A 15,635-nucleotide genomic window follows, 5' to 3' on the forward strand; every position below is an offset into this window, starting at 1 on the left:
ATCCTTTGGCGAAATTTTTCGAACACAGAGTCGAAAAATCTTTATGTTACGTCGGAAATTTCGACATTTTTTTGTCAGTTTTGAACGTATAATCAGCAGCAATCAGCAACATTTCTCGAAGTTTTGTAAAACAGATGTTAAACAATCACCATCACATTAGTTATGAAACGCATTATTATATTAGTTTGTCTTTTTCGCGAATTTAAGCTCATTTTTGACCTCAAACTCAATCTTTTTTCGAGATTTTACTCAAACTAGTCAAAATATCACCAAATTAAGTCAGAAATGCGTAATTCTTGCTTTTTTTGAGTCTGTTTTTGAGTATTCTGGTGAGATTTCTCAAAAACCGAGCCGAAAAGTATGTACAGTCACGATCAAAAAGAATGACACATCTAGAACCGCAACCACAAATCTTTTCGAAATGATACGGTAAATGTGTACCTAGGTACCTACCTACTGTGTGAAACTGAAGGATATGTTAAAATTTAGGGGTATCATTCTTTTTGATCGTGACTGTACATACCTATAAGTAGTTATATCCAAGTTGTATTTACAACTTGTGTTGTAATAGTCGTCTGTGAATTTCTTACCTATGCAAAATCAGAAAGTGCCGCTTTATAGAACTGACAGTTTTGACATTTATTGACAGAGTATTCAATTGAGCAAAGCGGCACAAATTTTTCTTACATGTAAACTAATTTCAAAGCTAACTAGATGACAATCATTTAAAAACACATTGTACTTGAGCCATCAGATACGAAACTATTTTTCAAAATTTTGTCAAAAATACCTTGACAGTTCACCAAAATAACGAAAAATGATGCTATATTAGCTTTTTCGAACCTAAAACTCAGTTTTTTCGAGAGATTTTGTTGAAATCAATTAACCAAGAAATCATTAAATTAAGACAAAAAATGAGTGATTTTCAATATGTAAACAGATTTGCGAAAATGAATAGGTAATCGGAATTATTAATCCCTTTTTTGTTTATTAATTGTTTTTAATGAAGTAATTATTTTTTAATTAACTTCTTTTGAGGTAAATAATAGGGATGGGTATGGGAAAGAAAAAGTTCAATTATTTTTACTTAAATTTATTCACGAGCCGCCGCTGTCTCGCACACTCAAACCCGTCTTCTTATCTCACTTCACCCTCTAATCTCCGCTCTAATCTCCGACACGATTAAAAAAAGATGACCTAAACGCCACCAACACTTCATCTCACTCTCCCAGCCTCGGCACCCAATTAAAACAAGTGGGGGGAGTGGGAGTGCCCCCAATAAAACAATCAAATCAACAAATAACAATCGACTTTATCTCCTGCCAACTTGATTACATTGTGACATTTCGTAATGATTGCAACTCGCGTCCACGACCTACTTGACCGTCGAACAAAACAAAACACCATCACATCGTCTGCTTAAAATATTCTACATAAATATTAAACAGTTTAGTTCCACATTGTGCTATATATAGACCTCGAAATCGTCACAAACGTCACACGAGTGCGAGAGAGACGCCAACTGTGACGTGGCATCACGGCCAACTTCAATGATTCACACATAATCACATAAACTCGATTTTAGCCGGGAATTGTCGAAAGTGCTTGTGCGGCGTTGCCACATCGCACAAAACTGGGAAAAAAACGCCACAATCGGGCACAACCACCACAATTTGCGACCCGATCAAGGCGGCCGCGACTAACAAACGACAGTCAATTAACAACAATATTAAACAATTAAAACGCCTCCTAAAAACAGAAATTTTACCACAAATAAAACGTCCTTTTTGTGCCAAAGCCGCCTCTGATGTTAATTTCCCGACACGGCCCTTAATTTGCCCTTAAAAAAATAGGTTAGTTTGTTTAAAAGTCACCGACCTGCCTATTTCAGGCGCGGCCAATCGGAGCCAAGCCGGGCCGAACGGTGTGACACCGGCCACGCCCCCACGCTAAGCGCGACCAATCACGCCGTGGTAACTCTCAAACGGGGGGAACCCCGACCAATGGTGACAAAAGGGGCGTCAGTAACGGTTTAGGAGGTTTTGTTGCTTTTTCCATACCTCCTCAGTCCTCATACTATTATTATTACAACCTTGAATTTGATAGTGTTGTTATGGTAACAATAAGACGGTAGTTGGCCTCGGGTGAACTTGACCCCGCCATTGCCGGTAAATGGAAAAACTAGTGACAATTACGTCACGTCTAAGCAGGCCATGGACCCCGACAAGGTGAACAAAAGACAAACGATTGGCCATAAAACGAACAATAACGAACGTCTTGTTCTGTAAACTGAAGCAAAGCGGCTTATAAATAGATAAGAGGCCCCCTTGCTCCATTTGTCTATTTTTAGGCCCAAAATCAATATTTGCCGATTGGGCGCCATCTAGCGGAACGGTTGACCAACTTGGTAATAATTCCTGTCAATTAATTGATGTGATACTGTTATCAATTAAACCAAACGTCGCGACTAACAATTTGGTTGTGATTGTTTCAATTAATTAATAAAATTGGCTTGAATTATGTAGTGAGTCCAGGGAGTTTATTTTTTGTGGCCGCATGGTTGGTAACTCCCGGCAACAACAACCTAACCTGTGACTCGTTTGTTAACGTTTTGCAACGTTTTTTCACAAAAATCGTGCAAAAAGTGGCAAATTTGTCCCAAAAACCACTCGAATCATCGTTTTTTGTGCTCCGGTCGTGTGGATTTTACCGTTTTTGCTGTTTTTTGGGGTTATGTCGAGTCGTGTTTAGGGCCCCAAAAGCCAGAACATGGACGCGGATTTGTACGACGAGTTCGGTAATTACATCGGGCCTGAGCTGGACAGCGATGACGACGAGGACGAGGAGCCCGAGCCCCAGGAAGACGAGGAGCAGCAAGACTACGATGTGAGTGTCTCGAGGTCCCCAGAAGCCCCCTTATTGTCCCCTTTCAGGACGAGCAAATGGACGAGAGTGAGCCCCAACCCATGGCCATTGTCTTGCACGAGGACAAGCAATACTACCCGTCTGCTTTACAAGTCTATGGGCCTGATGTGGAGACTATTGTGCAAGAGGAGGACGCGCAGCCCCTTGACGTGCCTTTGATCGAACCGGTGAAGAAAAAGAAGTTTCAGTTGAAGGAGCAGGATTTGCCCGATACGACGTACAATATGGAGTAATTATTTGGGTGAAAGTAGGGGTAAAAATAATTTCACTTTTTGGTAGGTTTTTGGCCGATATGATGGACAATACGTCGCTGATACGTAACGTGGCCTTGATTGGGCACTTACATCATGGTAAAACCACGTTTGTTGATTGTTTGATTCGGCAAACGCATCCAGGGTATCAGGACTATGAAGAGAAAAATTTGAGATATACCGACACTTTGTTCACGGAGCAGGAAAGGGGCTGCTCGATCAAGTCGATCCCAATTACGCTACTTTTGCAGGACGTTAAGAACAAGAGTTACCTAATGAACATTTTTGACACTCCTGGTAATAACTCAATAATTAATCCTCCTTTAGACGCGATGTTTCGGCAAAAATTCGTCGACAAATCACCAGATTACGTAAAAAGTGTGGCGATTTTTGCATTTCTCAAACGCACACTTCTGAAGTGACGACCAGCAAATCATGAAAAGTGGTTGAAAATAATGCTGTTTTGCCTTTTTTGTAACATTTTAGATTATTTTTTCAGACAGAAAAACAACTATATTTTGATTTCATATTTTTTTGAGTAAAAATTTAGTGTTTCTCCGAGATTTCGATTCGAGTAGTTTGAGAAATCACTAAATAAAGTCAAAAAGATGTAACTTTTGCCTGATTCGAGAATTTTAGGGCATTTTTTAAAGCTAGAAACGCTATTTATTTCATAAGGTTTTCTCAAAAATTACAAAAAAATACGTAAAATACAGCAGTTTTTTGGGGTTTAAGCGCGTTTTTGTGCTAAAAACTCAATCTTCTTACGAGATTTCCCTAGAACTAGAATAGAAAATGACTAAATTGGGTCGAAAAATACACAATTTTTGGTATTTTTGCGAGTATTAGGACGATTTTAATCCAACGAGATTATTTCACTAAGTTGTTAAATAAGTAAAACATTTTTTGCTAAAACTGTGTTGAAAAATCAAATTTTTTTTTGCAGCACGTTTCTCAAAGGTATTTCGTTAAAAAAGAAGTAGCAAATGAAATAAAAAAATTAACTTTTTGAGCGTTTAAGTGCATTTTGACAAAACTTTACTATTTTACACTGTAAAGACTTTCTTTTTATTGCCGGTTTTTATGTAAATTATAGATGTGTTCTTATTAGTATTTACATTTTTCTAAGATTTTATGAAAAACACACAACAAAAATATTTACGCTTCTTTTAGATTGTTTTAGCAACGAGTAAACTAGTTTTCAACCAGCAAAGCAATTGTCTCCTAAATTTATAGCGCAATAAACCCAAAAATTGGGCCGAAAATAAAATTGTTTTGGCAAGTTTTTCAGCCAGAAATAATACGTTGTTCAAAATTTAGAAGTAATAGAGTTTTTTTTTACCTTTTAAAAAAGTGTGTGCGCGTTTTTGGCCCAAAAATGTAATAATTTCTCAAAAAAATCAGTCAGGTGGGGTCAGTATATAGATAAGCACATTTACAAATTTAAAAAGTTTTTCTTGACCACTTACGTGTGTTTGGGTTAGAACACCTTTTGTTAAAACCAGATCAAAATTTTCATCATCAAGGTGTTAATTTGCTAAATCCCACCAAGAAAACACAAAATAAGTTAAAATAATAGCTTATATTTTGCATTTTTTGAGCGTGTAACTTTAAATAAACAAATCACTAAACTTGACCTATTGAAAATTAATAATTTCTGTTCAAAATTTCGTGAAATCAGGTCGAATATAACATTAGTTTTACTGTCTTCTGGTGCTTTAGCATCTTTTATTGTTCAAAATGTTATTATTGTGTGAAATATCTCAAAAATAAACATGAAAAATAATTAATTTGTATCAAAAATCAAGGTATTTTTTGCGTATTTCTAGCTTTTTAATCCAGAAACGCAATTATTTAGCCAAGTTTGATTCGAAAATCACTAAGACTGTGTTGAAAAATTTTTTGCGTTTTCGGAAGTTATAGCACGTTTCTCAACATTATTTCAGGAAAATTTGTCAAAAAAATTGTGTGATTGATTGTTTGAGTACTTATATAAAAACAATTCTTTTATAATAATGATAAAACACTAAATTAGATCCATACAAATTATTTATGCTTTTTTGAGGTATTAAAATGGTTGTTTTTTTAACCAACAGGGTAATTAGTTCTTACATTTTTAGAGCAGTAACCAGTAAACCAAAAAACACGAAATAATTAGTGTGAAAATAGCATTGCTTTTTGGCGTTTTCAGGCGCTTTATCAATTCTTTCAACCAAAAATACTTACATTTGTCACAAAATTTCACAAAAATAAGGTATTTTTACCTTTTATGAAATTATTTTTTAACCAAAAACATAATTATTTAATCAAAAATCATAAATTTCTGAAAAAGAAAACGCCATATTAACCAAAAACTGTATTGCTTTGCTAAGAAATCACAAAATAGGTCAAAACAGCTTACCTTTTACCTTTTTTCTAAATTTCATGGCAAATTATTAGTTTATTTCTGTTTGTTTTTCGAGCATTTTAGCATGTTTTTAAACCAAAAACACAATTATTTCGCGAAGTGAGTCCAAAAGGAACATTATTTTTATTGTCCAAGTTACACAAATTTTTTCAAAAATAAAAATCCCACAAAATTGCGTCGAAAATCACGATATTTTTGCACATAAATATCGTGAAAAATGCAATTATTTCGTGTGAAGTTTCGTTCGAAAATTGATTTATTTTATGTTTTCTGGCGTTTTGGCACGTTTTTCAGTTCGAAATTTGGGCAAAACTCACTAAATTATGTGCGTTAAAAACCTAAGTTTTTAAGAGAATTCGCTAAAACCGGACCGAAAAATCACTAAACTGTGCACTATTTTCACACTACCGTTTCGTCTAAAGGAGGAACTTTGTACAGTGTTTTTCAACTGTGTTGTTCCACAGGTCATGTGAATTTTTCCGACGAAGTGACCGCAGCGATGCGACTTTGCGACGGCGTTGTGTTATTCATAGACGCCGCCGAAGGCGTAATGTTAAACACCGAACGTTTACTAAAACATGCCGTTCAAGAACAAATGCAAATCACAATTTGTATCAACAAAATTGATCGCTTGATCCTTGAATTAAAGTTACCCCCACAGGACGCCTACTACAAGTTGAGACACATCGTGGAAGAAATAAACGGATTATTGACGTAAATTATTAATTGTGCCCCCTTGAAGCGACTAACAATCACCTTCTAGGCTTTACTCCGACGATGCTAACCCCCATATTGTCTCCCCAGTGCTGGGAAACGTGTGCTTTGCCAGCTCGCAATATGGGGTTTGCTTCACTTTGAAATCGTTCGCAAATTTGTATAACTTGTGCTACGGCGAAGTGAACGTCGAGGAGTTCTCGAAACGGCTCTGGGGCGACATTTACTTCAATAGCAAAACGTAATTAACTCGATTCTTATTTTTCATTGTTGTCCGAATGAACTGAAATCTTGCATACTTACGTAAATGTTTGTATTTCAGGCGCAAATTTACGAAGAAGGCGCCTCACAATTCGGCCCAGCGCAGCTTCGTCGAGTTCATCCTGGAGCCCCTTTACAAAGTCTTCGCCCAAGTGGTGGGCGACGTGGACACCACCCTACTAGATGTTTTAGACGAGCTAGGAATCAAACTCACCAAAAACGAGATGAAGCTCAATATTCGCCCCCTTTTGCGTCTCGTGTGCAACAAATTCCTGGGGGATTTTAACGGTTTTGTTAACATGTGTGTCGAACATATCAACTCGCCGTTAGATAACGCTAAAAGAAAAATCGACCATATTTACACGGGGCCGAATACGAGTAAAATTTACGACGATATGGTCAATTGTGACCAAGATGGGTTGTTGATGGTACATAGTTCGAAGATGTACCCAACTGATGAATGCACCTCGTTTCAAGTCTTGGGACGGGTTATGAGTGGGACGCTTCATGCGGGGACTGATGTGAGGATTTTGGGCGAGAATTACACGCTGCAGGATGAGGAGGATTCGAGGGTTTTGACCATCGGGAGGCTGTGGATTTATGAGTCCAGGTGAGATTTTTTTGCGACAAAAATTTGTTACGAGCCGGAGACGAGTGTCGTAATTACGATCTGGCTACATTTCTTTTCCAAAATGTCAGACTATTGTCAAACGTTCAAGGGAATACGGTAATTGGCCACTAGTTGTTATAATGCATTCTGATTCGGAAATAAATTAACTAGACGCCCTCTGGTGATGACTTTTGAACTATGTCGAAAACAGTAAAGAAATTTTCGTAATGCCACATTTAACTGACATTTAATGAATTGTTCAACAATTTTGCGTGTATATTGTTAATTACTTACAATAGAAAGAATTACTTTAAAAGTACGTGGTGGTAAATCCTAACGTTGACTTTGGTTCTGTAGTTTTTCGTGGTATAAAGTGTTTATTGTTGGAACTTGAAAGTGGATAAAAAGTGAAAAATATTTAAATTTTCATTACAAAGTGTTATCAAACAGTTGTCTAATTAAAGATTATAAGTAATGGATCACAGCGAACACAAAGTTTGGCTCAAGAAACCAATAAATTAGTGAAGTGTTATGAATTTTAGGTTAAAATTTTCCACTGAAAAAATCATGAAATGCTGCGGTAAATCTACAAAACTACAATAAAGATTAACAACTGCTGATACATTTAAACGTAAATTATGCCAAAAGGTAGGCTTTTCAATGTCTTTGTAATAATTTTCCAATAAAGAAAGTGAACCAAACAGTCATTCGTTATTCGTGTTTTCCTCGTCATCTCTCATTTGTCAACATAAGTTTCTTGCATCAAAGATGCAATAATCATTCCGCATAGGCAATGTAATAATTGTGAAGCCCCAAAATTCGTACAACGCTCAAAATATCCGAATAAACATTTTCCCGCCATTTATGGTTACTGTTTTCGACCTAGCTCAGTGGCGCCCCCAACGGTAATTTTATTTCCGAATTGGTCACAAACTTGTAGCCTAATAAGTTCATAACCAGTGGAAAAAATTAATTAACATTAATTTGAACGTAAACATTTAATTTGTTCTATAATGTCAAAAATTGCAAACATATTTTTAGTTTCGACCTAACTTAGTGAGATCTCCTTACAGGTTTTTGTAACTTTTTGGAATTTTTTTTCACAAACGTACCGTCTGTATCATTTCATGTCGATAAACATAAAGTCGTTATTTATTTTAAGTATTGTTGGAAAAATATTTTCTTTTTCCTCAGCAATTTAATTTTTGACAAGATTTCGCGAAACAATGAGGAAGTTTCCAATTTTTTCAAAATGTTAGTATTTATTTTCAACGTAAACTCAAATCAAGAAATTGAACAAGGTAGCGGCGATTTATACACTACTGTTCCTTTTGGCATTGTATTGAAATCTCTGGACAATTTTATTGACTTAAAAGAAATAAATATTGAAAGAAAGTGTTATTTGCGATGATTGAAGTAATTTGTTTAAGTAGATACTGTAACAAATCACTAATAACTAATAATAATCCATTTTAATAATCACACAAAAATCAGCGTTTGTGATTTTTTTTGCTTTATTTCTTTCCGTATGCCTTCGAATTTTTTCAGATTTTTTCTACAATTTTCTATAAGTAATAAATATTAATTAGTGAGAAATATTTATATTAATAAAATATTATTTTGTTTAAAAAATAAAAATATAAACTAATGGAAATTTTTATGATTTCTAGAACAAGCGATGCTTGCAAAATGTTTTGTACAAAAAATATGTAAAAAAATAAGTGTTCTACAAACGACTTCTTATTAAAGATATCGACTCTTGCATAAACAGAAATACAACTTCCTTATTTGTCAATGCTTTTGAAGATACGTTCGATGAATAAAGAGATGGGGTTTATAATTATAAAACCTAGAGTTTTCAAAGATATGAAATTACGATTTTCTTGTTTTTTAAAATTGTAATGTTCTCATTTTTTTGATATTAAACGGTTTTACAACGTGAGGTTTCTAAATTTTATTTATTTTATTTAGGGCTAATAGTTCATTAAACATTAGAGTTTTAATTTTATTTTTCATTTTTATCAATTTTATTTAAAAAAATAATTCGGTAAAATGCGTTGTTGACATTTCTGTCGTTTTGAAACAGCTGGTAGTACCAGTTAAACTGTTTGCAATTTATTTTTGTTTCACATAACGGACGGGACAAAAAAATCTTGTGTGTGAAAATATCTCTAAAAAAATATTCAGCCAGGTTTTTTAATTATTAAAGACTAACATTATCAAAATTAGACAGAAATTAAAAATTTTTGGTCTTGGTTAACGACGTAAGAAATAAGAACCACAATAACGGACGGGACAGCAAAAATTACGAAGATATAAAAATAATATTACTAATCAATTTACTTACCGATTTCAATTTTCTACCAGAAACTAGAAAAATACTCTTCAAAAGATGTTCAACACTTGTAGTACGTCAGTATTTTATGTTCCCGTCTACAAGACAATGTACAGGGTGTCCCACCGAAAAGTGCACCCCCTCGTAACTTTTTTATTTATTAATCAATTCAAACAAAATTTAAATTACATATATTTGGACCAAAGGTCCACATTTTAATGTAACCATTTTTTTTGTAAATTTTAGAATTCACTGAATTACTTCAATTTAAATGATTATCCTTTCCCATTTTAAATCCACAACAAAAAAAAAACTCTTGTCACAAAATACATTAAATATAAACCGAATTCTTAATCGAAACTTAACATTACTACGATAATTTTGAAAATTTCGGTGTCATTATTCCTGAAATGGTTGATAATACGAGTAATTAATTGCATTTCTGCATGAAAAATGCGTTAAAATGCTCGTAAAATCATTTTTGATTTTAATTTTTAATGAATTGTATAGGTGCGAATATAATGGAAAACTCGTAAAATTACAATACTGGGTGAGTCATAATTAAGTCTACAATTTTATGAGGCGAAACGAGATATAAAATACCCAAAAAATTAACACAGCTCCAAATTATTTTAAATCAATTTACATTTAACTAATTTATTAATCGTGGAATAAAAGCACAAATATTCTTAATAAACTGACGAAAATCGAACAACAAATATGAGAAAAATATATTTCTATTAAAAATTTCAATTTTGCGCTGTGTGATATTTTTCAAAATGCTGCGAATATCGTTAAAAATCCATGAAAAATTTCCTACAAAAAGTTCTCGGTATTTTTATCTTTAATTGTGTGCTGTGGTGCCTGTGATTTTGTGTTTTTAAAGCAATTTAAACCGATACGGTTGAACATAATTGTATACTTTGTCCCTTATATTTTATTGTGTCTTTTACCATTTATTTATTTATTCATTTATTTATTTTACCATGAGGTTAAAACATCATGCGATTTTCTAAAATTTTGATCTAGTTATCCATGACAGTTACTTTAACTCGATGTACATTACGGAAATAAGTTTCCAACATATTTTTTTTATGTTCTTCGGTGAATATTTTGGACATATTGACAGATAAAGCGATGCTGAAATTATTTACGCAATTCGGAAGTAAAATTACCGTTGGGGGCGCCACTGAACTAGGTCGAAAACAGTAACCATAAATGGAGGGAAAATGTTTATTCGGATATTTTGAGCGTTGTACGAATTTTGGGGCTTCACAATTATTACATTGCCTATGCGGAATGATTATTGCATCTTTGATGCAAGAAACTTATGTTGATAAATGAGAGATGACGAGGAAAACACGAATAACGAATGACTGTTTGGTTCACTTTCTTTATTGGAAAATTATTACAAAGACATTGAAAAGCCTACCTTTTGGCATAATTTACGTTTAAATGTATCAGCAGTTGTTAATCTTTATTGTAGTTTTGTAGATTTACCGCAGCATTTCATGATTTTTTCAGTGGAAAATTCTAACCTAAAATTCACACACTTCACTAATTTATTGGTTTCTTGAGCCAAACTTTGTGTTCGCTGTGATCCATTACTTATAATCTTTAATTAGACAACTGTTTGATAACACTTTGTAATCAAAATTTAAATATTTTTCACTTTTTATCCACTTTCAAGTTCCAACAATAAACACTTTATACCACGAAAAACTACAGAACCAAAGTCAACGCTAGTATTTACCACCACGTACTTTTAAAGTGATTCTTTCTATTGTAAGTAATTAACACTATACACGCAAAATTGTTGAACAATTCATTAAATGTCAGTTAAATGTGGCATTACGAAAATTTCTTTACTGTTTTCGACATAGTTCAAAAGTCATCACCAGAGGGCGTCTAGTTAATTTTATCTCCGAATACGTTTCACTGTTGGCGTAACTGTCATGGATAACTAGATTAAATTTAAAAAAACGCTTGTTTCTTTCTTTGTTTGATTTTCTGTATTTTTTCACAACTTTTACCTTTAACTATTGAGAATTGCTCTAATGGTCTGTAATTTTTTTAGCTGATGTCGATAATTTCTAAATTAACTGAAGTTTTCCGATTTTTTAACTTCAATTTACTTCTCGGGGCAGTTTACATATGGGCGTTTAGTTCAAAATATTTTGTCTATTGGGTAGATTTTTATTTTTCCAATTTTTAGATTTATTTAAGAAATGTGTGACTCGAAAACTATACGCTTTAGAGCCTTACATGAAAATACTGGGAATACATATTTAAGTTTCTGGAATGACGTTACATAAGAAACATAAATAAGTTCGTTTGTCCGGAATAAAATGGAACTTGTTAAAATTTAAAACAAAAAATTACTACGTCCTGTCTTTAACTAAATTACTATTTTTCTAATTAATTGATAAGCATCTGCTTGTCATAACACTCATAATATAACATAACCGTCGTAATGTTTACCATTCGCCCCCCCTCCAAAAATAACAACAAAAAACAATTAAGCCCTTATCAGATTCGTTAATAAACCCAGGAGCAATTTTTTTGCGCGTCTCAACCGCAATAAATGAGGTAACCAACGAGTTGTAAAATCTCGTTTAGCCCCAAGGCCGTTCATCTAGAGATAAGTTCCATGACCTCGACTAATGAATTAATGATAACGAGTTGTTTACTACGTCTTGACTTTCAAAAATTCTAAAAATACCGCATTATTTAATCAAAATTCCAGATACAAAATCGAGCTAAACCGCGTCCCTGCCGGCAATTGGGTCCTAATCGAGGGCATCGACCAATCAATCGTTAAAACAGCCACAATCACAGACCTCACAATCTACGAGGACTTGTACATTTTCCGCCCCCTTAAATTCAACACCCAAAGCATCATTAAAATCGCCGTGGAGCCCGTCAACCCTTCGGAACTCCCGAAAATGCTCGACGGGCTCCGAAAGGTCAACAAATCCTACCCCTTGCTGACCACAAGGGTGGAGGAGTCAGGCGAGCACGTGGTGCTCGGCACCGGGGAGTTGTACCTCGACTGCGTCATGCACGACTTGAGGAAAATGTACTCGGAAATCGACATTAAAGTCGCCGACCCCGTTGTCGCCTTTTGCGAAACGGTGGTCGAAACTTCCAGTTTAAAATGCTTCGCTGAAACGCCAAACAAGAAAAACAAACTGACAATGATCGCAGAGCCTTTGGAAAAGGGCCTCGCCGAAGACATCGAAAACGAAAACGTGCAAATCGCTTGGAATAAGAAAAAACTGGGCGAGTTTTTCCAAACTAAATACGACTGGGATTTGCTCGCAGCTCGCAGCATTTGGGCGTTCGGCCCCGACAACACGGGCCCCAACATCCTAGTCGACGACACGCTCCCGTCGGAAGTCGACAAGGGGCTGCTCAGCTCGGTCAAAGACTCGATCGTGCAGGGCTTCCAGTGGGGCACCCGCGAGGGGCCGTTGTGTGAGGAACCAATCCGCAACACTAAGTTCAAAATCCTGGACGCGGTGATCGCCAATGAGCCCCTCCATCGGGGCGGAGGCCAGATCATCCCGACGGCGCGCCGTGTCGTCTACTCGGCCTTCCTGATGGCTACGCCCCGCCTCATGGAGCCCTACTTGTTCGTGGAGGTGCAAGCCCCCGCCGATTGCGTCTCAGCCGTGTACACGGTCCTGGCCAAACGGCGAGGGCACGTCACGCAAGACGCCCCCGTGCCGGGGTCCCCACTTTACACAATCAAGGCGTTTATACCGGCGATTGATAGTTTCGGGTTTGAGACCGACTTGAGGACGCATACGCAAGGACAAGCGTTTTGTTTGTCGGTGTTCCACCATTGGCAGATCGTGCCGGGGGACCCCCTTGATAAGAGCATAGTGATAAGGCCCTTGGAGCCCCAACCGGCCACGCATCTGGCACGCGAGTTCATGATCAAGACAAGGAGGCGCAAGGGGCTCAGTCAGGATGTCTCGATTAATAAGTTTTTCGACGATCCGATGTTGCTGGAGCTGGCGCGGCAAGACGTCATGCTTAATTATCCACTTTTGTAAGAATTTGGTGTAATAATAATAAAAAATGCGAATTTTGACCCGGCTTAACGTGCACATAACCTCACTTTTGATTCTGGCTAATTTTTACAAGTTAGGGCTGCCTGAGGCGGCTTAACTTGAACAAGATGATTTTAAACGTAGTGACAAGTCACCCAAACGCCGTTTTTGTGTTAAAAAGGGGGCAATTGTGGTATTTTTTCGACCTAACCTCACTTTTCCTACTAGCGATTTTTCGTTAAAATAAGACCACAAACCGTCAAGCAATGGCAAAATTAAGTCCGCATGGTGTATAGTGTTTTGGGGGGCGTTTTTTTATATAATGGAATTGACGGGACAAGGTTTTATGTCCAATTATCCACTCAAGTAATAAGTCTTTTATTGTTGTAAATATTTGGACGTAATAAAGTAGAATATAAAAAATACTAGAGTTTTGTGCTAGGAAGGCACCGCAAATACTATAACTAGGCCTTTTCGTGGATTGTCAAACATAACCTCACTTTTACTTTGCATATTAAATTGCTTACAAAAAAATGTTTGAGGGGGCTGACCTTAATACTAGGGGCTTGAAACACGGTTGCGAGTCCGTCCAGATGAGTTGGGGGCTCGCGCAATGCTCAAATAAAACACTTTCTGATTATGCGCCGACATAACCCCACTTTTACAAAATCAAAAATAATACTAAAATCAACCTCTAGTCATACAATACTGCAAAAACTGGTCACTTTGTACCTAATCTGTGCTTAAAAATAATAATTGTTACACTTTTGTGTCATTTCCTAACCTCAAATCCGTTCCCGACTTTTCAAAAAATACTCAGGCCAGGCAAAATTCCAAATGATTGCGATTGCCATCAGGAGACAATACGTGACGATAGAGAGCCACCAAATGACCCGTTCGACCGTTGTCACTTCTAGGTTTCTTAGGACGTTGAGCCCCACCAAGAGCCCGGCAATAGCCCCCGCAAAGTGGGCCATGTACCCGATATGTTCGTCCATTTCGAGGAAATACCGATTGTAAATGGCGGTCCCAATGTCGGAGGCCATAATGATCAAAAAAATAAATAACTGGACGATGGGGAACGACATTTCCCTCCAATTCATTATAATGGTGGCTATATGTGCCGTGATGAGGGAGTAGACCCCACCGCTGGCCCCCGCAAGTCTCACGGTGGGGTCGGCGATTGAGGTAGCAAGCGACCCGGCGAGGACCCCCGCGAAATAAATGAGGAGCACTCGCCACCACCGGTGCACCATTTCTAGCGGAGTCCCCAGTAGAATTTGCACCAAAAGATTGACAAACAAATGGAAGGCTCTGCAATTAATTGGGTGGCTAACGTCGGTCAATTGTTGATTAATTACCCAACGTGCACAAACATGTAAGTGATGAACCGCCAAGCCTCCTGTCTCTTGTAGGGGTCGTAGATGAAGACGGAACTGATGGGGCCCGAGGCCGATTTGGTCGAATCCGCCTCGATTGCCTCATCCACACAGAAAAAAATGACCTCGATTAGCGAAATAATGATCATGCCCACGGCCGGGGGGTAGCAGGAGTACTGGTCGTCGTAGGCCCCGTCCACCTCGCTGGCGCCCCGTCGGCGGGGCACCACCATCTGGATGTACCTGTTGACATAGTGCCCGAAAACGTACTGGAGGTCCGGGTGGTTTATCATGTCCACGAATTCGGTGAAATCGATTCGGTCGTCGTGGTTCTGATCGGCCATTTGGTGGATTTTCCGCACGACGTGCTCGGGGATGTCGTGGTCATATTCCCGGCTCTCGATCAGGTCATTCAGCTCCCCGATGTTGATAAAACCGTCATGGTCCCGGTCGTACTGAAAGCGCAGTTTGGGTGATTGCTACTAAACTGGGGGGCTCACTTTGTCGAAAATGCTGCGGTAGTAGGCGTTTTTGCGGCTGGCTTGGAGCGGCGTCTCCGAGTTGGCCATGGCCACATAACCTCAATTGGCGCACACACACAATCACTGTTTACGTTACTAACACTCGTGTTACTACATGTTATCACTTATTATTATTATCACTTTTGTTTTGTTAATTATCATTACACGGTTATG

The 15,635-nt window shown here is 37.1% G+C and overlaps 2 protein-coding genes across 2 annotated transcripts; one reads left to right on the top strand and one right to left on the bottom strand.

The window, feature by feature from the left end:
• Window positions 1-2,422: 2,422 nt before the first annotated feature.
• Window positions 2,423-13,602, top strand: LOC661338 (uncharacterized protein). Its single transcript, XM_008197940.3, has 7 exons — window positions 2,423-2,886; window positions 2,934-3,154; window positions 3,205-3,473; window positions 6,048-6,297; window positions 6,347-6,538; window positions 6,620-7,168; window positions 12,250-13,602. Exons 1-7 carry the CDS (start codon window positions 2,770-2,772, stop codon window positions 13,562-13,564), a joined length of 2,913 nt encoding a protein of 970 aa, XP_008196162.1. The 5' UTR covers window positions 2,423-2,769; the 3' UTR covers window positions 13,565-13,602.
• Window positions 13,603-13,923: 321 nt separating this feature from the next.
• Window positions 13,924-15,582, bottom strand: LOC661276 (rhomboid-related protein 2). The gene is made up of 3 exons (XM_967448.4): window positions 15,441-15,582; window positions 14,923-15,395; window positions 13,924-14,875 (listed from the first exon to the last, which is right to left on the bottom strand). The coding sequence occupies exons 1-3, from the start codon at window positions 15,507-15,509 to the stop codon at window positions 14,347-14,349; spliced, it is 1,071 nt and encodes a 356-aa protein (XP_972541.1). The 5' UTR covers window positions 15,510-15,582; the 3' UTR covers window positions 13,924-14,346.
• Window positions 15,583-15,635: the final 53 nt, after the last annotated feature.

Source organism: Tribolium castaneum, chromosome 8, assembly GCF_031307605.1.
Source record: "Tribolium castaneum strain GA2 chromosome 8, icTriCast1.1, whole genome shotgun sequence".
NCBI classification, from domain to species: Eukaryota; Metazoa; Arthropoda; class Insecta; order Coleoptera; family Tenebrionidae; genus Tribolium; species Tribolium castaneum.

Bases quoted from the DNA above. Each gene is read 5' to 3' on its own strand.
- LOC661338 (XM_008197940.3), top strand. From the start codon at position 2,770: ATGGACGCGGATTTGTACGACGAGTTCGGTAATTACATCGGGCCTGAG. The intron at 2,887-2,933 runs GTGAGTGTCTCG...GTCCCCTTTCAG, and splicing joins AGGAGCAGCAAGACTACGAT to GACGAGCAAATGGACGAGAG. The intron at 7,169-12,249 runs GTGAGATTTTTT...TCAAAATTCCAG, and splicing joins CTGTGGATTTATGAGTCCAG to ATACAAAATCGAGCTAAACC.
- LOC661276 (XM_967448.4), bottom strand. From the start codon at position 15,509: ATGGCCAACTCGGAGACGCCGCTCCAAGCCAGCCGCAAAAACGCCTAC. The intron at 15,396-15,440 runs GTGAGCCCCCCA...CTGCGCTTTCAG, and splicing joins ACCGCAGCATTTTCGACAAA to TACGACCGGGACCATGACGG. The intron at 14,876-14,922 runs GTAATTAATCAA...AATTAATTGCAG, and splicing joins TACATGTTTGTGCACGTTGG to AGCCTTCCATTTGTTTGTCA.